Source organism: Durio zibethinus, chromosome 11, assembly GCF_047325235.1.
Source record: "Durio zibethinus cultivar Kanyao isolate XHJ-2024 chromosome 11, ASM4732523v1, whole genome shotgun sequence".
Taxonomy (NCBI): Eukaryota; Viridiplantae; Streptophyta; class Magnoliopsida; order Malvales; family Malvaceae; genus Durio; species Durio zibethinus.
The window spans coordinates 8,400,112-8,423,530 of NC_143172.1; the positions used below are offsets into that span (position 1 = coordinate 8,400,112).

At 29.5% G+C, this 23,419-nt stretch overlaps 1 protein-coding gene and 1 pseudogene across 2 annotated transcripts; one reads left to right on the forward strand and one right to left on the reverse strand.

The window, feature by feature from the left end:
- Positions 1-16,910: 16,910 nt before the first annotated feature.
- Positions 16,911-19,406, forward strand: LOC111289604 (pentatricopeptide repeat-containing protein At3g49240, mitochondrial pseudogene; annotated as a pseudogene). The gene has a single exon (XR_016346303.1). The product of XR_016346303.1 is annotated as a pentatricopeptide repeat-containing protein At3g49240, mitochondrial pseudogene (transcript).
- A 1,235-nt stretch (positions 19,407-20,641) lies between these two features.
- On the reverse strand, positions 20,642-23,308 carry LOC111289605 (E3 ubiquitin-protein ligase SINAT5-like). The gene is made up of 3 exons (XM_022880776.2): positions 22,914-23,308; positions 21,512-21,898; positions 20,642-21,208 (listed from the first exon to the last, which is right to left on the reverse strand). Exons 1-3 carry the CDS (start codon positions 23,178-23,180, stop codon positions 20,846-20,848), a joined length of 1,017 nt encoding a protein of 338 aa, XP_022736511.1. The 5' UTR covers positions 23,181-23,308; the 3' UTR covers positions 20,642-20,845.
- Between the last annotated feature and the right edge of the window lie 111 nt (positions 23,309-23,419).

The window sequence follows — 23,419 nt, forward strand, 5'->3', positions numbered from 1 at the left end:
AGTTTTGAAATTACATGCATACTTGCATGTCCAAGTCTCCTACGCCAAATCCAACTATCATTTTTCTTTTGAGCCATGAAACAAATTTTTTTAAAGACAGATCATCCAAATGCACAACATAAAGATTTCTTTAATGGTGTTCAGTAAAAACTAGTTTGTTAATCTTGATATCAATCACTTAACAACACATGAATTTAAAAACAACTTTAAGTCCTTTACCATATAATTGGGTAATGCTAAGTAAATTATGGTCGAGTCATTTTACAAGTAAAACATTTTCAATAGTAGTAAAAAATTTGTTACCAATGGAGCCAATTCCTTTAATTTGTCCTTTGGAGTTGTCCCCAAATGTAACATTTCCTCCACTTTTAGGTTTTAATTCCTTGAATTGAGTCTTATCTCGAATCATATGTTTTGAGCATCCACTATCAAGGCACCGTGGATTGTTCTTGCTTGAATTTGAAATAAGGCTAGAAAAGCATTTATTTTAAGTTTAAATCAATTTTAATTCAATCTTTGTAAATTTTTAGTTTGTCATTTCAAAATACTTATCAATTCAAGGCTAACACTTAGTATTATGATTATTCTTCTTTGTTCTTTCATGTATTTAAATCTAATCTCTCAATCCTATAATTAATATTATGTATGATAAAGTTTACTATCCTTCTAAATCTATTAGTTTTAATATCTTTCCAATTATGATTATCTTCTTACTTCTTTTTTCTTTCCTGTGTTTAAACTAGCTATAATCTATAGTTACCTTTATATGTTTATAAAGTTGTTTTTTAGTTTTTTTCTTTGATTCTTTATATCATATATTGGACAATGTATTAATTTGTTTTGATGAACTATTTTTTTTTTTGTTATAGTTAACTAGCCATGACTTATTGCCTTTTATCACAATTATCATGACTTGGTTATAACCTGATCATAAAAGTTAGAGCAATACACATTTGGGATTCAACAAATCTTAAAACAAATCAACTTATGATTTCAAAATTTTTTGCTATAGATGTTGAGGTACAAACAAAACTTAAATAACCAAACAAATTTACATAGAATGGTTTTTGTAATATTGTATTACCCCTTATGAACATTCTACATTTTTTGAAAATAAAAGCATGTATGTTGTGATTAGAAGTTTCGAAGCAAAAAATTTTAAATCAGTGCTTAAAGAATATGGTATACATGAAATTTTAAGATTTTTTATAAGAATACTAAATCATCTTTTAATTTTGTGCTCAGACAAAATATAATCACACTTATCAAAAATACACAAATCAAGGAAATAGAAGATGACTCAGCTATGCATCATCAACATTTTTTTACCTTTCAGCCATATAATGCACTTGATGAAAGAATAAATTAAGACAAATACATGATAGGTTATTTAATCTATGCTTTGTTTTAATACTTGCCTATTACGTCCATTATATCCTTGTTTATTTTTTGTCTTTACTAATTTTAATGCATTTTAAACCAATCTTGAATTGGTCTACTTAGATCAATAGGTTTTGTTCAAAGTGTTAAAATGCAATCATGCAAACTAGTTGACAAGTGAAATCTTATCATTCAAGAACTTAGCAAGTCTTTCAATTAACAAATATATGCCAATTTTTTCCTCTCTTTCATTTTGTGTAATTTGCATTTATTTTGCTTTTACTATCCAATGAAAAAACTTTAAGAGAAACCTCCTAGGAAGACAAATTTTCCAAATCAATGAAAAACTACTATTTAAGCATATTGCAAATGTTGTTGTTATAATTGTAAGAGCAACAATTATTAGAAGCTATAAAGGTCAGTTGAAAAAAGAAAAAATTTTCAAAATTTTAAATATATTTTTATTTCAATAATTTTGTTCCATTCACTTTTGTATGATAAGCAACAAAATTGTTATTACAGCTATAATATACATATCCTCTTACTCTGTAACTAAACTTTATGTAAACTTGGATATTTCAAAAACTAACTCAAGAAAAGTATATCGTTTACTCATTTGTTATATAAATATAATAGACTTTATTCATATGTTTCTTCTAACATTTAGAATTTTAATAAATGAAGGTTTAAAAATCAAAGAGTAAATGTTGAGATCTTTCCGTAACAAAATCTTATTGAACGTACAATCATCGCTAAAACAAGGTTCAGGTAAGTTTCTATTGTAAATCTCCTCAATTTCAATCCAGCTAAAATCAAGATACTCTTATATGAACGTAGCTCACAACAATGATAACATTAAAACTTCCTGTTAGACAAATGGTTTTTTAGTTTCTAACTAAGTTTTTTGTTATTACTTAAGTTTGAAAGTAAAGGAAAAATAGTTTATCTTCTCTTTGCTAAGTATGACACTAGATGGAAAATGGTTTTTCAATTACACTCTTCGCTAGACTATTATGATGATGGTTTTTCAGTTGTACTCTTCTTTGGTCTGTTATAATAATGAATGAGTTTTTTAATCTTTGTTAATGTATATCTCTATTGTTAACTATATATCTAACAAGAGAAAAAAAAAGTTGATAGAAAACAAAAAAAAAAAATTACTTGAAATTAATACTGTAAGAATAAAATAAAACATAGTCCAAACTTAAGTTTTTCTTTTACAATCTTGCTTTTATATTGTTTCTATACTATTCAAGCTTTGTTGCTTCTAATATCTAACTGTTATATTTTCTTTGTTTCAAGCATAAAAGGTAAAATTATACTATAGAGAAACAATTTTATTATTAGTTAAGCTTGAAATTTGAAGAAAAATAGTTGTTTTTATGTTTGATAAGGATGACAATAAATGAAAAAAAATTTTCCACTTACTTTCTGCTCTGGTCTGTTATCATAATGGTTTTGTGGTTACGCTCTTCTCTTATATGTTATGATAGGCATAAGCTTTTTATCTTTATTGTATGTATATCTCTGTTGTACATACTCTAAGATTACACAAAATGTATCATTTGGACTTTCATTCATTTTACATGTTATTACACAAAATAAACCATTTGAATTTCAATTCCACAATATAATTTATTGCATTGGATTTTCTTTTCTTTTTTGTTTTTATTACATAATACCTGTATGATATTAAATTACCACTATTATATTATCGATTATTAATCTATTGGCTATTATGTATCTAATTTTGGAAAAAAAAAGTTGGCAATAAACAAAAAAAAAAAACACTACCTAAAATTACGTTTTAAGAACAAGCTAAAAACATATTGTAAACTTAAAGCCCTTTTTTATAGTGTTCTTTTTTGCACCATTTTTATACTATTTAACCTTTGTTGGTTCTAAACATCTTACTATTTTTTTTTTGTACTTTATTCATAGAATTCAAGATTTTATTGTTGAACAACAATTATAGATGTTGATTCATGCAATCAATGCTTAAAAACTTTACATCAAATCATAGATCATTCTAGCACATGAACATAGAGAAAATTTCAATGCTTACATAAGCTTTTTACAATTTTATTTATTGGATAGAACATATATCAACAATTTTGTTTATTTTAAGACTTTCTTAATAGAATAAAGCTTAATATGGTTATAAGGGATTCCATGGGACAAATGGATCTATTAGCATTCCAAAAAATAATTAAAAAACTCATTGATTTAATAATCTAAAAAGTGGCTTCCAAAGAAAAAATTGATGGGTTTTTTCTTCCAACCCCTATCATTGAATTGCATGATAAATAAGAGACACTTGAAATTTGATTGACACAGAGAGGTGTTACGAACAACATCCTTAACTACAAACTATTTGACTCTGGCAACACAAAGAAAGGACAAAGTGTAAATACGGTGGTAACTGGAATAGAACAAAAAGCTACAGCATTGAATCAATCATTTCAACAACAAGAAACAACCCAACCTATTCCCATGCCGCTTGCACCAATTCATTATTTAGACCAACCAATCATTATATTCCAATCACAACCTCTAAGCTCACCATCATGAACTTTGATCCCATAAGATTTATTCCTTGAAGAGTCTCTTACAAAGAAAAATATATCTGATTGTAACCTTTTTAAATAATCTCTTGTAAAGAAACCAAGGTATATATTAGCAAACTTCTATTTGCATAAGCTTTTTAATTCAAAATAAAAAATGGTACTATCACCTCTGATTGGTTTATATAGGATTAAAAAGTATAAGACAAACTTGATATTTAGCATAAAAATGAATTGACAAGTGTTATATTTTTGTAACGCTTCTTATGTAATAGTAAGTACCCATATTCAATCATTCCTTTTATGTTTTTATTTTATTTATTTTGTTTATCCTAAATGACAAATTGAATTATTTTATTGAGTTTCATCTTTTGAAGACAACTGTACAATTCTGTTATTGATTTTTTTTTCCTTTCAAAGAATATCAGACTATATATTCCATTTTTTCACTTTTTTTTTTGTTTTTCAAGTACCTTTATTTATATAAAATGCTAACTTATTAAGCCATTTTTTTATAGGCACAAAATAATGATGAATGAAGATCATTAAGTACTAGTTTTTTTTTTTTACACATATTGATACTATTTTTTTGAATTTAAAGACAATGTTGCCATGCACAACCAAACTATTCTAAGGTGAATATATGCATGTATAGAGTTAATACATTTTTTTTTTAAGTTAAGAAAATTTCATTTATTTTGTAGATATTCAACAGTGATGGATAACAAAATAACTTTTAAGAATTAATTTGAAATTCCATCTCTATTATATCAAATAGAAAAACTATTTTTTACACATATATGGCAACAGAAAAAAAAAAAAAAACATATATTATAGCCTTATGTTAGAGTCATCATTGCAAATCACCATAGAAAGCAAAGAACCATATCATTCCATAATAGATTTATCATTTGTGCACCTTTGATCATATCTTGTTTAGAAAAAACCCATTAATGTCATCCTTCATTAGATGATGCACCATAGACATCAGTGATACAATATTTTCTTTGCAATTCATTTACTAATTTGTGAAAATTTCATACTATGCAAAAATGTTTAGCTTCTTTATTCTTCAAAAAGATGTATGCATTATCCACTTATAGTTTATATTAATTAATTTAAACACATTTTTTAACTATAATTTATTTAAATAATTAATTAAAAGTGATTCATATACTTAATAAATGTCTATAATTTTTATTCACTTTTTTAAAACTATTTTCTTTCATTATAAAAGAATCTAAATTTAACACTTATAACCAACAAAAAAAAAAACACTTCAAAAAATATTTAAAAGCTAAAAAAATAGTGACAAATACATAAAAGAGTGGCCTAAACTTTACAACAGCCCATTCTTTATTGCCTTTAAGCCATTTCTCATAAAATGTAACCTATGTATATTTAAACTCAAAAAATAGTCAATTAAAACAGAATTCTTTCGATCTTGGGCTCAAATGTAAAAGTCCATTAACTCATTTTTTTAAAACCCATTAACAAAAGCCTACAAATTTTTAACTCTCTTAAAAACCTCAAACAACTCACTTAACCTTTTTACATTCTCTGAAGAACTTCAACTACAGAATAACCAATCAATATGAACTAGATGACATAGCTTTGCTCAAACAAAATAACATCCCAGAATTTTTCAAAATGCTTATCCCAACATCTTTTTCTAAGGATTCTGTGGTAACATTTTCTGAAATTTTCAAGCTCTTGCAAAAATTATGAATGCATGTAAAAATTCTCATGTATATATACTATTCAGATTATATTTGTTCAAAGTTATAAATTGTACAAGTCTTTTTTTCTATAACACTATATAACAAACACATACAAAAAATGTTATTTTTAGTGATAGAAAGTTTTCACTTTTGTTTTCCAGGTCAACTTTTTGTTAGTGAGATTAGATGAAAAAAGAGGTGAATTTGAATAATTTAGGAGATTTAGCTTTTCATATAATTTTTTTTCAAAAGTAGGGCTAGTACACACTAGTAGGGTTTTATATATTAGCAAAAGGCTCAAACTTTTTGCTTTTGAGGCTCGCTTTGGTCCCAATTTTGTTTTTAAAGATCTTTTATCTTTCAACATGTCAAGATCATCAATGAAATGTCATTCTTTGTTTGAAAGTGGATTTTACATAGAAAATTTTAAAATCCATTTTCATCTATTCATTTTGTGGTCTAGAATTTTTTTTTTTTGTTGATTTAATTTCTTTTTGCACTTTTTTGTATGCTTGTCTTGATAATGTTACAATATTTTTTAGTGAATTGAAAAAAATAAAAAATTTTATTTTACTTATGTAAATACCTATGTTGAACACATTCTACATATGATTTAAAATATACATGTCTACCTTTATTTATACAACATAAACCACTTAAAGTTATTTTTTTAATCATAAGATAAAATTGAATAAAACTTTCAGTGCCTGCCAAGAACGTTCATTAACCATTACATGATAGATATTGAAATTTCAAGGACTACCTCCCTAAGAGGTCTAATGTTAGATGCATTTAGAATAGATTTGGTACGAGTGAATAACAACATTTTCATTAATAATGGATGGCAAAACTTTATCATTGCCCATAATATTGAATTGGGTGACTTTATTATGTTCAAGTATAACCATAATGTCACATTCAATGTTTATCTTTATGATAGAATTGCTATTTTACTGATAACTACTAACTTATAAATGAAAAGAGATAACATCTTATTTTCTCATACTAAAGTGTATTATAAAGGACTAATTAAATTCACATTATTTTTTCTTACCAAAAAACAAGCAAATGACCAAGACCAACAACCTCCTGAAATTATTAAAATCGAAGATTCAAGTTCAAAATTAGATGCAGACAATGACCTTTTACTCTTTCAATGCACAATGAGTTTAACCAATGTGCAAACATCTAATATTTTGGTAAAAAAAATGCTTTATAACACTTTAATTACATACTATTGTTTTGCCTATTTGCTTTTGTTAAAATCAAAATAAAATAATGATCATGATTTAATTGTTTCATCTTTTCAATGCAGATGTGTTCTAAGCATTTTTTTCCATTTTATAATTTTTGTTTGCATAAATTGATTTTTATGCATATATTAAATGAATATTTTTCTAGGCATGTACTTTATTGATTGAATCATACTATTTTTTTGTACATAGTAACTGCTTCAAATTTTGTTTTATTTTTTTATATATATTTGTTTTACAGTATTTCAAATTGATAGAGTTATTGGAATCTCTCAACTTTTATCACTTTGATTAACTTTTGTTTAAGATATTAATGTTATGACAACAAGTTGAATGAGATTCAAATGTTTAAACCTTGAGTAATCAGCATTGTATTTTTCCTTGCCTGCATTATTCTTTGTGATTATTTGTTTTAATGTCAACTTATGATTTGAACAATCTTGATTATATTCCTAATCAATACCATTGTTACTCTTTATATAGCATGTTTTTACAGCATTTGCTAAACACTTTCTTCCAGCTTATTTAAAGGATTTAACCCTTTCAATCCTAAAACAAGAAATAGAATCCTCTATTCAAAACATTGGCACTAGCATGAATCAACATCAAATAGAATGGTCTGTCCATTACATTTACATCAGAAAAAATAAAACTTTCTCAAGTGGCGTCATCGCTTTGCAATTGAAAATCACTTTAATCCTGAAGATCAATGCATATATCACAAGATTGAATCGAACAAGGTCGACATTTTCACCTATAGTACTGCTTAATTACAAAACCATGTGAACATCAATGTTCTCATTTTGTTAAATAGCAAAATTGCTACTTTAGTGTTCTCATTTTGTCAAACAATTATTGATATTCCTATTTTGCTAAGATATAGTCTAAATTTTATTCTTGTATACATAATATCTTTTTTTGTATCTATCAAACAACTGTAAAAAACATCATCTTTTATACGTAGTAAAGAGCAATTTAATGTCTATTATTAAGAATGAAACATCTAACTACTTATATTTGTTATTCAAAACTTTGCATTTCCATTCTTTTATCAAAAATGAATAATAATTTATAATGAGAAAAAATAACTAATAAGAAAGTAACAAATAAAAAATTAATTTTTTATAATACTCTAGATGTTTAAGGATTATATAAAAAAAAAAAAACAAATTTCTCATTGGTAATTTTTTACTAAAACAAATTAATATTATAATTTTGAATAAAACAAGTTAATATTATAAATATAATGTAATTTCAACTTAAGTTAAATAAAGAATTTAACATAAAACATTTCTACTTTAACTCAACTCAAACATGGGTTGATAGTTGACCATGCTGATAAGTTAGAAATTCATAATGCCAGAGTTCAAACAAGAATAAATCCAAACAAAACCATCGGATGAAATAAAGTCCAAAACAACAAAACCTCAAATCCTACGTCATTTTTTAGTTAAAAAATCCTGATTCTCAAATCTTAAATTTACTTCAATCCCTATTTCTCTACTTGCCAAACACTAAATTGCAAATCTTGTAATAATAAAAAAACCATAAGTGTTCAAGCTTTCACTTCACTAATGGCTAACAAAAATTTTTCATCCAATGGAAATCTTAGATATCTTAATCATGTATCGACCATATTCAAGATTTTATGTCATGAAGATATTACAAAAGATATAATGATAATAAAATCCTTTAATTTCAATTTGTTTCTTTATACTTTTCCACTAGATTGTCATTCTTTTCTGGTCATCGCTTCCTACTTCTATTTCTCTTTACTTTTTTCGCTTTGTTAGCTATCTTCTTTGTTTTCTTCCTCTAGGCAAGTTTTTATTTTTCATCTTGATTACATTATTAATCTTGTTTAATTTTTTTCATTTTTTCAGATTTCATTTTGGATGGTTCACTATTTATTGATGGTTTTCTTTTTTCTTTTTTTTTTACATTGTTGTTTAAAGGCTTACATGTTGTTTGATTAATAGCTTTTATTTTCATGCATTGATTTGTTTTCATGTGTTCATGAAATTTGTTCTTCTTATGTAATAGTAAGATTTTTTGCAAAGTAGTTTCCTATTTGAATTTTTTTTAACTGTACATTTGTTTTGTTAAGTTGTGTTTTTCTAATTTGCAATCTGAATTATAAATTGTGAATTGATCGAACATATTAGTTTCATGTTTTTCATGCATGTTGTTTTATGGGTTGTAAGATGTAATTGCAGTTGTTGACCTTGGGTTTATTGGTAATGGTCGTAGCTTCTTTTCATAACTCACCTTTTTACTATTTTAAAATCATCCAAACATCGAAAATAAAAAAAAAAAGACGTTTTTTACATTATCTATCATTATCGCGAACAATAAATTACAAGTGTATACAACTAACATAAAAACAAAAAATACACCATTCAATTGATCTCACTAAGTTTTAATGTACTAACTACACAAATATAAGCCATCTATTAAACTAAAACATTATACTGAAAAATGAAACATCAATGGTTAACACTCTTATTTAACATTGAAATTTAAGAATCCGATTTCCTTTTTACATGCATATATAAATATATAAAGTCTTTTCTATTTATTTAATTTATTTGAAATATATGTAAGCAAGAATTAACCACAAATTGTCAATTACGCCCTACTTTGTTATCCATTTTGTTAATGATAAGCCTTTTTATTGTTTAAGATACTAATGCTTGATATAAAAAAAATATCATTTATTCTTTATACTATAAATGTAGTTTATAATTTTATATCAACACATACATCTATGAGTAAAACTAAGAAATTATTTTTTTGAATTTTTTAGTAAACTATTACACATGAATGTTGTCATACCAAAGGCTATTGGAGGTTTGTTTGGAGACGCAACTATTATATATAGAGACTCTACTAACCGTATACATTACAAGTTTGCTACCCATTAAATTTAATGTGGATTTTGTTAAAATTAGTGGTTAGCTATGCTTCAAAAATGGTTGGAAAAAATTTGTTGATGCCCATTGTCTGCAATGTGGTGATATGTTCACATTAAAATACAACAAAAATATGAGTTTTCATATGTTTCTTTATACTCAACCTTGTACTGTTATCACAAGTAATATCATTCAAACAAAGATAGGTAACATTTTAATTTCAATTGTATTCCATTGATATAATCAAAGTATTTTATTTTTTTATCTTTATATTTACATTTTTATATTGAAAAAGAGTAAATGAATTAGACAAACCTCTTCAAAGGGTAAACAACAAAAACATTATAAATCAAAAAGCCAAAAACTAATGGTTAGAGAAATTATTCACTTAATAATTTAACTTCTAAATCAGATCATCATATAAAAATTGAATTGGATAAAAATGTTGACAATAAAAGTGATAATGATGATTCTGACTATCCATTATTTTTGTGTACCATGACCAAAACAAATGTTCAATCATTATGCATTCTAGTAATGTGCTATCAATAAACTATTATTATACTTTTTTTCATATTTGAATGACTTAAATGTTTAAATAAAACATACATTCATAATTATTGATAACCCTTCTATGTTTCTTGATCAAGCTTTTTTTTTTTTACTTTTTTTAAATACAGCATATCCCAGCAGCATTTTACAAAAATTACTTACAACTGCATAATGTTAAGGTCATTTTGATAACACCAAAAAATCACTTAACCTGATCTATCAATTTTAGGTACTCTCCCTATAATAAAGCTTTTTTGGGTGGTTGAATGAGATTTATGATGGATAATAATTTAAACCCCGATGACCATTGTGTCTTTAAGATGGTTAATGAAGGAAATTTTCAATATTACTGTTAATCGTCATTAGACATGAAAAAGCTTGACTACCCTTTCTAAAACTTTTGGTTAATTTGTTATGATACTTTTTAACCATTAAGCTATTATGCTTCTATAATGGCTTATAACTCATGTTTTGATTGCCTTTTGGTTTTGTTGTTGTCAAAATAGTCATGAAAAGTTATATAATATGACTTATAACTTCTGTATTAACTGCTTTATAGAGTTATGAAAAGTTATATAGTGTAACTTATAGCTTCTATATTGGCTACTTTTTAGTTTGGTTATTTGTAGTAAAATTTATGCAGCTATAACTTGATATTTGATATTATATACTATTTATAAGCTAAATCTTTTCCATGCTTTAATTGTACATCATATGATTGTTTTAACATATAAAAATAGAGACTAGCATAAATTTTATGAATTCCTGATATTCATTAAAAACACCAAATTGCTAATCTACCAACTCTCATAAATATATTGCTTACTCATTCTGTAAGTCAACTATATTAACATAAATAAAAAAAAATACACCCACCCCATACAAATGTTCACCTACCTACTATAGTTGAACTATCTTTGATCAATTAAATATGTATATTAATTATTGCACTCACTTCTCATAAAAATATATATATAGCCGATCAATTTACAAACTTTTTTAAAACAACACTCAACCAAATCTCATTGAAATCTCTTATAACACAACTCACAATTTCAACCATACAAAGCATTCCATTATTTTCCTAAAACAAATTATACAGTGGTGATTACCTTTTCTTAAAAAAAAAAAGTTTAACGATAATTAACATTCAATTGAATATGGCAGAAATCTCAATAATCTTTTACGTTTTGTCATGGTTTTACTTCATAAAAACATCGTTTGGGATTTTGTGGTAAAAAATTTGAACACAAGTTCTTTTATATTTTCATCATTTGTTCTTCTTCTATTTTTATGTTTTGTATTTTATTTGAATCATTATCATTCATTTTATTATCAATAAGTATTTTTAAGAATTCATTTTTACAAAATTACTAGAAGATTTATGAAAAAAGTGTTTTCACAAACTACATTTTGTTACAGAATATATTTTGAATAATTTATATTCAAAAACTAACAAGAAAATTTATTACAAAAAATATCAAAAGATTTTGGTCAAATATATATGTCAATTATTAAAACTCCAAAACTTGTGGCTGTCAAAGGTTTTCTATCCAATATCTTCAAAAATGAGTTAACAATGATTGATAACCAATTATATTTCCAAAATGGATGGAAGAAATTTGTAAATACACATCATTTTAAATACCAAGATTTATTAACATTTACATACAACAATAATATGACTTTCGAAACTTTTTTGCATTCTAAGTTAGCAAGTACTATAATGATATTCAACCAACAAAAGGTAATGTTTTCACTCTACCTCTAATTGATATATTTCTTATGTCATGAAATTACAATCATTTTATTCCTTCCTATTCTTTCCAAAGAAGATTCAACAAACCAAACAAGTTCTTCTAGTAACAATATACTAGATGCAATAGAAATTGTAAAGATTGAAAATTTAAATTCTAAATTAAATTATCATGCTCAATCTTATCATCCTCAAAGGATACAAAATAAAAATAATGGTAATGACAAATTACCTATGTTTCATTGGTTGTTGATCAAGTCAACTACCAAAAGACATTACATTTTAATAATAAATTATCTATAAACTATGATTTACATAAAAAATAATTTATGAAATTAAAAAAAGTTTATTAACAATTCTTGTATATTATTATGATATAATATATGCTAGCATATTTCTACAAATATATACCTGAGCAACACACATATCACTCTGTTGATATCTAGGGAGAGCAAATTTTGGCCTATGCATAACAATGCTAAAAGCAAAAATATTTCACAATAGGCTAAAAAGAATTTACTATTGAAAATCACTTAAAAGCTAGTAAATATTGTTTTTTTACTATGTGAAAAAAAAAACACTTTTAAAGTGATAATTAATCTTAACAATAAATAAATATCTTTTTTACTTTATTATAACTTCAAGTATAACAATTATACTTCGTTTACTCTATGATCTTAAACATTTTACTACCTTATTTTTCTTTTTGCTCATTCCTTAGTTGATGCAATTATTAAAATTTTTTATTTTTCATTCATATTCTTCACTTTCATTATAAAAAAATTGTCCCCAACATCATCCAGGACAACACAGTGGTTTATAATAAGTTCAACATACTATTAAATACTATATATAGTAACTCTTTTGTAAAAAAAAAAAAATTATAACTACTCTTCATCAAAACAATGCAATTCCAATGTAACAACCCTCTTAATGCACTTCTTACCAATTCTATCAACATCTCGTAAATATATCCCATTGTATGCCATACGCCACATGCCAGGTCTCTTTAACAATTTGAATCAAATATTAAATACTATACTAACTCCTCATCAAACCCCAAAACAATCAGACTACCAACCTTTTTAACACTAGATCTATCCAAACCTTTCTAAATTTCTCTATCAAAATCCAAATACCCAATTTTTTCTCTATCGAATACCTATTATCTTCAGAAAAAAAACATGCCCAACCATGATTATTCTCACATAGAGATGCTATAAATCTCAACGAACTTTCATGATTCACTATGGTTTTGTATCATTAAGATACTATACAAGATTTTGTCGTAATAATATTTCCAACCCTACTTAATTTATTTATATTTTATTTGTTTTTTCCATACTATTGTAATTCGATTCCTTAAAAATATATTCACAATTTATTTTTATTTTGTTTTTCTCCTTTTATATTTGATTTATGATTTAAAGTTGTATTTGTTTATATTTATTTCTAAACTTTCTTATGACTCAATTTATAAAACAACTTTGTTCTGTTTGATAATTTTATGTTTATTTTTTCTCACTAGTACAATAACAACTTTGCTGTCTCAAATATAGGATTTTATTTTATTTCTATATCTTAACAAAGAAACCATAGATTCAATTTCACTTTGGTGTGACTTTTCTGCTTTCTGTAAATAGTTTTTTAGGGTTTTGAGATCTAAAGTATTTTTACTAATTGTTTATAGATTCTTTTCTTTAGAAAACATTTTTTATGTAAAAATTTTAATCTTTGAGTTTCTCTTTTTTTATGGGATTGATTCAGATTACTAAAAGTGTTTAGCGCTTTCTTTTTGACATTTGGAGTTTTTGTCCCTTTTTTTGTTTACATGTTTTTTGTAAAAAAAAAAAATCTCAAATTAATACTATGAATTTCAAAACCTGATGAAAGTACAATAACTTTACTGATATAAAATATCTGAATTTAAATCTAGCACTACTTCAACCGATTGTAGCACTATGCCAATTTATTTTGTCATCATTGCATTTTCTCTCTAAAAATAATTATTTTACGTTTTATAATTCTTCTAATTTTGGTATCACTTTATTTATTATTACCCTGTTGTTATTAATTCTTTAACTGTTTATAAATATTGTCACCTTAGAATCTATAATGTTAACTATTTACAAATAGTTAATTTTAACAAAATCATAAACCAATTATCTTCATTATACTTTTTCATTTGTACTTTAAAAACTATATCGATAAACTAAAAACGAAATACCATTACAGGAACTTCCATAAAGTTTTGCTTAAAAGTGTGTGTCAACTATTTAAACTCCAATACCAATGCATATTAATAGTTTTCTTCCAAATTCATTCAAAATGGAGTTGACAAAAATTGATAGCCAATGATGCTTCCAAAATGGATGGAAGGAATTTGTTGATATACATCATTTTAAATACCAAGATATATTTAACTTTCACATACAATAATTATATGAATTTTAAAGTTTTTTTGCATCCTGAATCAACCATCATTATAACATCAAATAACCTGTAAGAAATAAAAAGTAAGATTTTTATTTGACATACATTATACTTGTTATATTTTCTATTGTTTTAGTTAAAAAAGATTTTAGAAATTAGGCAACTTTTGGCTCAAATTATGATACTCAATCTTATTATGCTAGAGCTATGGAAAGTGAAAATGGCATTGATTGTATCCTCCTAGTTTTCATTACTTAATGACCAACACAAATGTCGAATCATATTCCATCTTGTTAATAAATTATGCATAGACTATTGTCATATATTATTGTATAGTTTCAATAATGAATTGAATTGAATGAACCATACATTTGAAATTATCACCTATCACTTTTTACAAATTTTGTTAATAATTTTTTATCATATTGTTTCCGTAGCATATTCCAACTTATTTCTACTAGTATCTCCCTAACGACATACTTTATCACCTTGTTGGTTCATAAAGAGAACAATCATGAATTATATATTACAATATCCAAAATAAGTCATATTTAGGAAGATGGAAGAAAGTTGTTAGTGACAATTAGCTGAAGGTCGGTGATTATTGTTTCTTTGCTATGATAACACACAATACTTTTGAAATGATTATCTATCATGACAATGAACTTCTTTATTATTATTTTGTAACTTTGACTTTAACTGATATACTTTTTATTTTTAGAACCATTTTGATATTATAATATTGAACGGCATAAAACTTTGACTCTGAATTACTATATTTTCTTTAATCTATAACTGACTTGATGCAATTACTTTTACTGCTTTGTTTCATTTCAATGATTAAATAATACAACTTTTCTTTGATAACAAAAAATTTTATTTTTATCAGTAAAATAAATCTATAATATCACACAGGCCTTTGTGCTAGTTATATTTAAATCAAACCTAACTCTGCTTGTAAACACTTATTGGAACCCCCAACAACCTTTCCTCGTAAAAGGGGAAAAAAGTAGTCATTTTAGTCCCACAATTAAAAAAAAAAAGACAACACTAATTTGATAAATTTACTATTATTTAATGGAATTAAGTTGGTTTAGTTTAGTTGTTGCTTTTTTTTTTAGTAGAAAGTAAAAATAAAAAACTACAAAAATAAAATGAAAATAAAAGATAAATAAAAAAAGTAAAAATAACAATTAAATAGAAATTTAATTGTTTAATATAACAAAATTACATTTAATATGACAATTTACTTTGTAAACACTAAACAGTAATCACTTTTAATCCAAAGTTAAGGTTGAGTAAAAATCTAAACTTCAAGTTATTCATATCCTATTTTTTTTATTTTAATTCAATTGAATTGATTTATATAATTATTTTTAAAAAAATTATATTTAATAAATATAAATTTTAATTACAAATTTAAAAAAAAAAGTCGAAAAGATAGGTTTCTTTGATTTGCTAGTTTCAAGGTAAAGCTTTGAGTGTCCGTCTTTTAGTGTCTTAATTTAATTAGGGCTTCGTGTGTATAGCTCATGACAAGGTATTTTCGTGATGCGATAGAATCCTGTTTTGGCCAACCATTCAAATGAAATATAAGTGAGGATTGTGTCTTTTAAAAAACAGTTTATTTGATATAAAGGAAAAGCGAAAAAGATTGGTAATTTAAGACCAGCAATGGTAGTACAACTAATATTAGGCATCTACTTTTTTTTACACTCGTCTGCTTGTCGATGTATATCACAAATTGGTAAGTTTGCAAAGGACCAAAAAAAAAAAAAAACAATGCTTTGGTTTAAGATTTGAGTGCCACATTTTATAAATTTTATGGTATCATTCATTCATGAACACGTTCTTCTGCATATTTTTTTGGTGATGCATGATTCAAAATCTTATATACTGTAAATATTCCAATGGCAAAATATAAATGATATAAAGCAGTGTTTGCAGATCTGGATCTCTAGATTATTAAACTCGGAATTCAAGAATTGAAGAGGAATTCCACGCATGCATATAGAATAGAATCATAGATTAATTAATTAGCTGTTGAATTGTGACTGCTATGCGATATGATGGTTTATCCTAACTCGCTGCTCACCATATATAGTAAATTGGTTCTCGAGTTTGAAATGAACTTGATTGCGAATACTATTACTTTCTTCTTCAGTTTATTTAGTGGAAGGTAAGGGACCAAAATTTGACAGAAAATCAATGGTGTGTTGATGAAGCCCATGGGAATTAGGAATTAGGACCATATATTGAGATAAGAAGCGATTAGTGTGGGTCATGGATTTGGGCCTAAACCAACCCAAATCCTAGACTACAAAGTGTTCGTCAGTCACTTTACCACACAAGCACCCAAGCGATTCCCCTTGCCATCCCTTAAACCCTCCGCTGAACCCTACCAAGTTTCACCGTCAACAAAACCAAAACCCTCCCTTTCCTTTCTTTAACCTCCCAAAAAATGGCACTTTACAAGCCCACCTTCCTCACCCGCCTCAAAACCCTTTCCAAACCCCACCGCCGTTCACCTCCCTCTTTCATTGCACTCCGCCACCTCTCATTTAACACCCCGGAAGAAGCCGCCGCCGAACGCCGTCGTCGCAAGCGTCGCCTCCGCGTTGAACCCCCTCTCTCCTCTGTCCAACGCCCTCAACAACTGGCTCAGCGGGTGGCCCCACCAAAGCCAATCCAAAACCCTAATGCCCCTAAAATCCCCGAACCGGTCACTGTACTTGCCGGCAACCGCCTCAACCTCCACAACAAGATCTTAAAACTCATCCGCGACAACGACCTCGATGAGGCCGCTCTTTACACGCGCCACTCTGTTTACTCCAATTGCCGCCCCGCAATTTACACTGTCAACGCCGTCTTAAACGCCCAGCTCCGCCAATCGAAATACGCCGATCTCCTCTCTCTCCACCGCTTCATAACCCTAGCCGGAATTGCCCCCAATGTGATTACCCACAATCTTATTTTCCAAACTTATCTTGATTGTAAAAAACCCGATACTGCCCTCGAACATTACAAGCAGTTTAGCAATGAGTCCCCCGTGAATCCTTCTCCTACTACTTATAGGATTTTAGTGAAAGGGCTGGTGGATAATGGGAAACTGGAGAAGGCTTTGGAAATGAAGGAGGAAATGGTGGAGAAAGGTTTGGCTCGTGACCCTGTTGTTTATAGTTATTTGATGTTGGGTTGTGCCAAGAGTGGGGATTCAGATGGGATTTTTAAGCTTTTTGAGGAGTTAAAAGAGAAGAAAGATGGGGTGGTCTATGGCTGTTTAATGAGAGGTTATTTCATGAGGGGAATGGAGAAGGAAGCTATGGAGTGTTATGAAGAAGCTTGTGGGGAGAATTCAAAGGTTAAAATGAGTGCTATTGCTTATAATTATGTTCTCGACGCTTTAAGTAAGAATGGGAAGTTTGACGAGGCTTTAAAGTTGTTTGATAGGATGAAAAATGAGCATAGTCCTCCTAGGAGATTAGCAGTGAATTTGGGAAGCTTTAATGTGATTGTTGATGGATATTGCGCAGAAGGTAAGTTTAAGGAAGCCATGGAGGTTTTTAGGTTAATGGGTGATTATAGGTGTAGTCCGGATAGTTTGTCATTTAACATTTTGATTGATCAGTTGTGTCAAAATGGACATTTGGGTGAAGCTGAGGAGGTATGTGGTGAAATGGATGATAAGGGGGTTAGCCCTGATGAGTATTCTTATGTTTTGCTGATGGATGCTTGTTTTGAAGTGAATAGGATTGATGATGGGGCTTCTTATTTTAGAAAGATGGTGGAGTCGGGTTTGAGGCCAAACTTGGCTGTTTATAATAGATTGGTTGATGAATTGGTTAAAGTAGGGAAGGTGGATGAGGCGAAATCGTTCTATGATACAATGGTCAAGAAGCTTAAGATGGATGATGCAAGCTGTAAGTTTATGATGAAAGCACTTAGTGATGTGGGGAAGTTGGATGAGGTGCTGAAAATGGTTAATGAGATGCTAGACGATGAACATGCTGATTTTAGTGAGGAGTTGCAAGCATTTGTTAAACAAGAGTTAAGAAAGGAAGGGAGAGAAGAGGATTTGACAAAGCTTATGGAGGAGAAAGAGAGACTGAAGGCCGAAGCTAAGACTAGAGAAATTGAGGCTGCGGAAGCAGCCAAGAGAAGTGCAAAAGCTGCTGTCGCTTCTTTACTTCCATCTAAGTTGTTTGGGAAAAAAGAAGATGAATCTCAGTCTACTTCAGCCACTGAAAACACCATTGAAGCTTCCTCTGGGAGTGAAGCGCAAGCACAAGATGGGAGTGAAGGTTCTATTGAGGAAGCTAATGTTCTAGAGTCTGTTGCTGTTGATGCAAATACAATGACTGAAGCTACGGTTGCAGATTCTGATGCTGTTGATACGAAGCCATTCTGATGAAACGTGGTCTAAAACTGGTGTTGCAAATAGAGAGCAGGTAATAGCTCGTTGGTTTTGGAAGGAGAAAGTTTCTTCTTGTGTTCCTTTATGGACGTAGTGTTATCTGCTTGTCTAATCAATTTATCTGTAATTAAGGGATATTGCAAATCTGGCTGTACGGTCATAATTGTTGGTGGGAATGCGTGTTGAAAATTTATTTCAAATGGCACAATTTGTTCGGAGTGCTGTAGATCATGTGTTGAGCTCCCTTCTTTTAGTGCTGGAATAGTGGGCATAGCTTTTATTTAAGGGTGGATTTTCAGCCCCCAAGATTTTTCTTTTGTTTTCATTTATTTTGGCTATCAAGCGTAAAACCGAGGATGGAATCTTATCGGGCTTGGTAAGCAGTATCATTTCTACAAAATTCAACTTTTCCCTTTTTGAAGTTGTTTAGTCTTATCCTCAATCCCTTATTAACTTGTAACTGCGAAACCATTGATTTTGTGAGGACTGAGGAGATCAGCAACAGCAAGAGACTTGGATACGCCTTAAATTTCTTTGGATGAGTTTGGAACAGTCTCTTCAGTCTACACTGAAATTCTAGAAAGTCAGGCACAAGCTTTAGCTCCACATAGCCAATATTTTGTCCCTCCCCCCCCCCCCCCCCCTTTTCCCAAATCTTCAAGCATCCTTGCGACTCCTTTTTCTTCTTCCTTCTGCTCTTCCCCATTTATTCGTCTGCATCCTCCTACTCGCAAAGACCATATATATGCAAGCTAATCCATCCATCAAATATAACATTAAAAATAAAAGTTAAAAATAGGACTTAAATTTTCTGTCGGTGTAATCTGCCAAGAATCTAGCTTGATTTGGCTGGAAAGCATCAGAGGGATAGCAATGGAGACTTGTCATTCCAAACGCTATGGTATCAATGTAATTAATGATTATCAGGGACTTGTAGATTGGCTTTCCATTATAAATCAAAACAGCGATTTTCATATGAATTGGGTTCATCGCTAAAAAAGCATCGGGCTTTCGTCAAACAGATCGTCTCCCTTGGACTAGTCTTCTCACTCTAATCACGAAAAGGTTCCACCATTAATATAGCTGTAGCACGTTGCCCATTTGTTAATTGAACTTTCTCGGTCTTGTTGCTTATATCTAAAATCCTATAAGTTCATTCTTCATGAAAAATTACAAAATTAAATGGCCCACTGAGAAAGCCATTAATCGATGCAATTCCCGCTTGAAGTAAACTTGATAAGTATAAACAACGAGAAGCAATCTAGCAAAGATTCTTGGGGGCTGCAAAGAAGGTGGATTCATGTTTTCATTGGTAAACAAAGGGGGAAGGATGGGTTGATTTCTGCCAGACTGTTTTTTGCAGCGATAAAATGGATTGATGGCAAACCAGGTCTTAATTCAACGTCTTGATCCCAACTGCGGAGGGGTGAATTGGAGAGTACGGAGACCAAAAAAAAAAGGGAACAAATTTCAACGAAGAATGGAAAACTTGCAAAACTGCAAACCGATCGAGCTGAAAATTTCAGAAACCATTTTAATCCGGACTTTGAATAATTTCATTACCGATTTATAGATGAATGCACGATCATTCGCACATTTTAGCAACATCACCAAGTGTAGAATGACAGGATGCCTGAGTTATACTCTATTCGAGCATCAGTTAAATTGATCATATTATTGCAAACAGATGGATAGGGAGGAAAATATGCTTATTACACATTTCATTGAAGCTGAAAACTTTTCAAGCCTTCTGAAAACTTCCATCCATTACAACATACCTGAAAGGGTTGGCGGAGGTAGAACACACAGCGGAAATCGTTCAAAACAAATCAAGAAAAAAGCTTGTCAAAATCAATTCTCTCAACTACATAAGTTTGGTATGCACACACCAGCATCCGGATTTTGTTGTTCCTTCCATATCCTGCCAGTAACCCTCAGCTTTAGCTCCTTCCTGTCCCCACCAGAGAAGAAAAGTGCCATGTTACGTTGGATAATTAGACCATCATGGCTGTCCCTTACTTTCCGGTGACTATCACGGATGCTACGTGGGGTACCTTCCCATATAAGTTTCTGGCCATTTGCTCCAACCTCAAGGCTGTAGCTATAGTTCCTAGCCTCCATCTCATCACCCATGAAACGGAGAAATGCCATGTAGACAGGAGCCATGCCCAGCTGGAAGGCTTCAAAGTGAAGGCAGAAATACTGACCAAAACAATGGAAGACCTGACAAAGAGCAGATAAGCCAGCAGATTGAGGCTCAGATTAGGAAGATTATTACAGACCAAAAGATTTCGTTTCTAGGAGAAAATAATGTTGTTTTTTCTTCTTCATTTTATTTTCATGGCAGAAAGTATTGCCGTTTTCTCCAGCTTGTTGCAGTGTGCCCCATTGTATCTGACCATCCCAGAATAACTCATCAAAAGATGGCATGGCTGAAAAATAGGGCACTTCTTATTATTGTTTTCAAATGTAGTGGGCCACTTCAGAAAATAATAAATGCTAGATAACAAAAATTATAAAACTTACTGTTAGCATCCAAGTAGCGTTTTCCACTTCACGGGGGTTGGACTTCACATAACGATGGTTAAATGTGCAACCAGTATGCATGTCCACCTTGTGGTCATCCCTCAGATGGGCTACCAGGAAAGGAATATCCCCAACAACAGAACACTCTGATCCAGCATATGGACAATTGTATGGTCTGTAGTTGCAAATTGCCTCATGTTTGAGCTTGCTATAATAGGGAAATATTTCCGGGCATCCCAAATTGTAGTATTTGCAAGGCAATTCAAGGGACTCTGCCACCTTCTCCAATGCTAAACATCTAATATCACCAAGTTCCTGTCTACAAGTGGGGCATCGGTTGTGTACTCTTGTTTTACAGGTAGAACAAAGTGTATGTCCATTGTGGCACTGCAAAAAGCTGTACTGTTAAAACGAGCAATTTATCCTCTATTATTTACAAATACCCCTGCTACCTAATAGTATAATCTACCCCTGCTATCTAACAGTATAATCTACCCTTGCTATCTAATCAAACAAAAATTTAAGATTGCAGGGTTCCAGCACAACATCTCTCCAATAAAGCTAGTAAAAAACTGAAAAACATCCCTCCACCGATCAGAAACATTTCTAATTTGAAAGGATTCTCAATATGAAAAATTAACCAATTCCCTCCTTTAGAGTGGAACTTGCAGTTTTTCGTGGCTGTCTATTTTGACGAAGTTGTCAGGGAAAAACTATCCCAAAACCCAAAATTTTCCCTGAAAACTTTAATCAAGTGCATTAGTAATTGGATCACTACACCTGTCAATGTAATATTTCTTTAGGGAAATTAATATTCCAATGTCTAAGAACCACCTCCATCAAACTCAAATATGCAATCTAACTGGTTTTTCTCACAGTAAATATACGTCAAAGACTTTCTAGGAAGTGACTATGTATTAGCAGCAAGATCAATCCAATGGCTAAATCCAATTTAAGACACATGTTGCATCATAAGTGCTTCTTCATCTTTCCTTTCTAGGCGTCAACACAATTAATTTCAATTTTGCAAACCATGCTGCTAACCATTTTGCAACATTAATGAAGAACTCTAATTTCTACCACAGCATTGCTAAAACAATATGTTAAAAAATCCAGAATTCATGTTTTAAAAAGAGACCATAACACAAATAATGCTTTCCGTAATTCCAAAAGGGGGTTTACAAAAACCTAAACTTAAATCCAATCAAGAAACAATCTCAAATCAATTTCTTCATAGCAACAAAAAATAACAAAATTCCATTCAAAGGCACAGCAAATCTATTGAAACCAATCAAGCAATCAAATTCAGCATCAACAAAAAATAGCAAAAGTAACAACAAAAATAAAAAGGCAAAACCCCCAAAATTGCAATGCAAAAGATTAAAATAAAATTGAATCAGACCTGATGGATTGGTGGGTACATAGAATTGGTACAAACAGGGCATTCTAACAATTCATGGACGCTGGTTGCCGGAGCAATCGCCGTAGAAGCCACAATATTGTTGATGGTATTAGCATTGTTGGTGTTGTTAGTGCCATTGTGAGGCTTTGACGATGAGAATTGATGTTGTCCATGATGAGGGTGTGGATGATGCAGATTATGGTGATGGATCTCATCCTCATCCATTCCATCCATGGATGACACACACTCGATACTATCCAACTCCATTCATACACATCCCCTCCCAAAAATCGTCCAAGGTTCAACTATTTATTTGAAACAGACCCAAAATTCCAAAAAAATTTACAACATAAAACAAACCCCACCCCAAAAAGGTAAATCTATGGTAACTGCCCTAACCGGTAAGGACAACACTCTCAACTCGTGTCTTTTTTTTTCTCCCTTTTTTGTTATAAATAAAAAAAAAAAAAAATGATGCTAAATGTGTGGGAAATTTTTTCAAAAAA

What these genes read in the sequence shown, in the direction of transcription:
- LOC111289605 (XM_022880776.2), bottom strand. Translation starts at nt 23,180, where the DNA reads ATGGAGTTGGATAGTATCGAGTGTGTGTCATCCATGGATGGAATGGAT. An exon ending in TGTACCCACCAATCCATCAG is followed by an intron (nt 21,899 to 22,913) that starts GTCTGATTCAAT and finishes AGCTTTTTGCAG; the next exon opens with TGCCACAATGGACATACACT. An exon ending in ACGCTACTTGGATGCTAACA is followed by an intron (nt 21,209 to 21,511) that starts GTAAGTTTTATA and finishes GCTCTTTGTCAG; the next exon opens with GTCTTCCATTGTTTTGGTCA.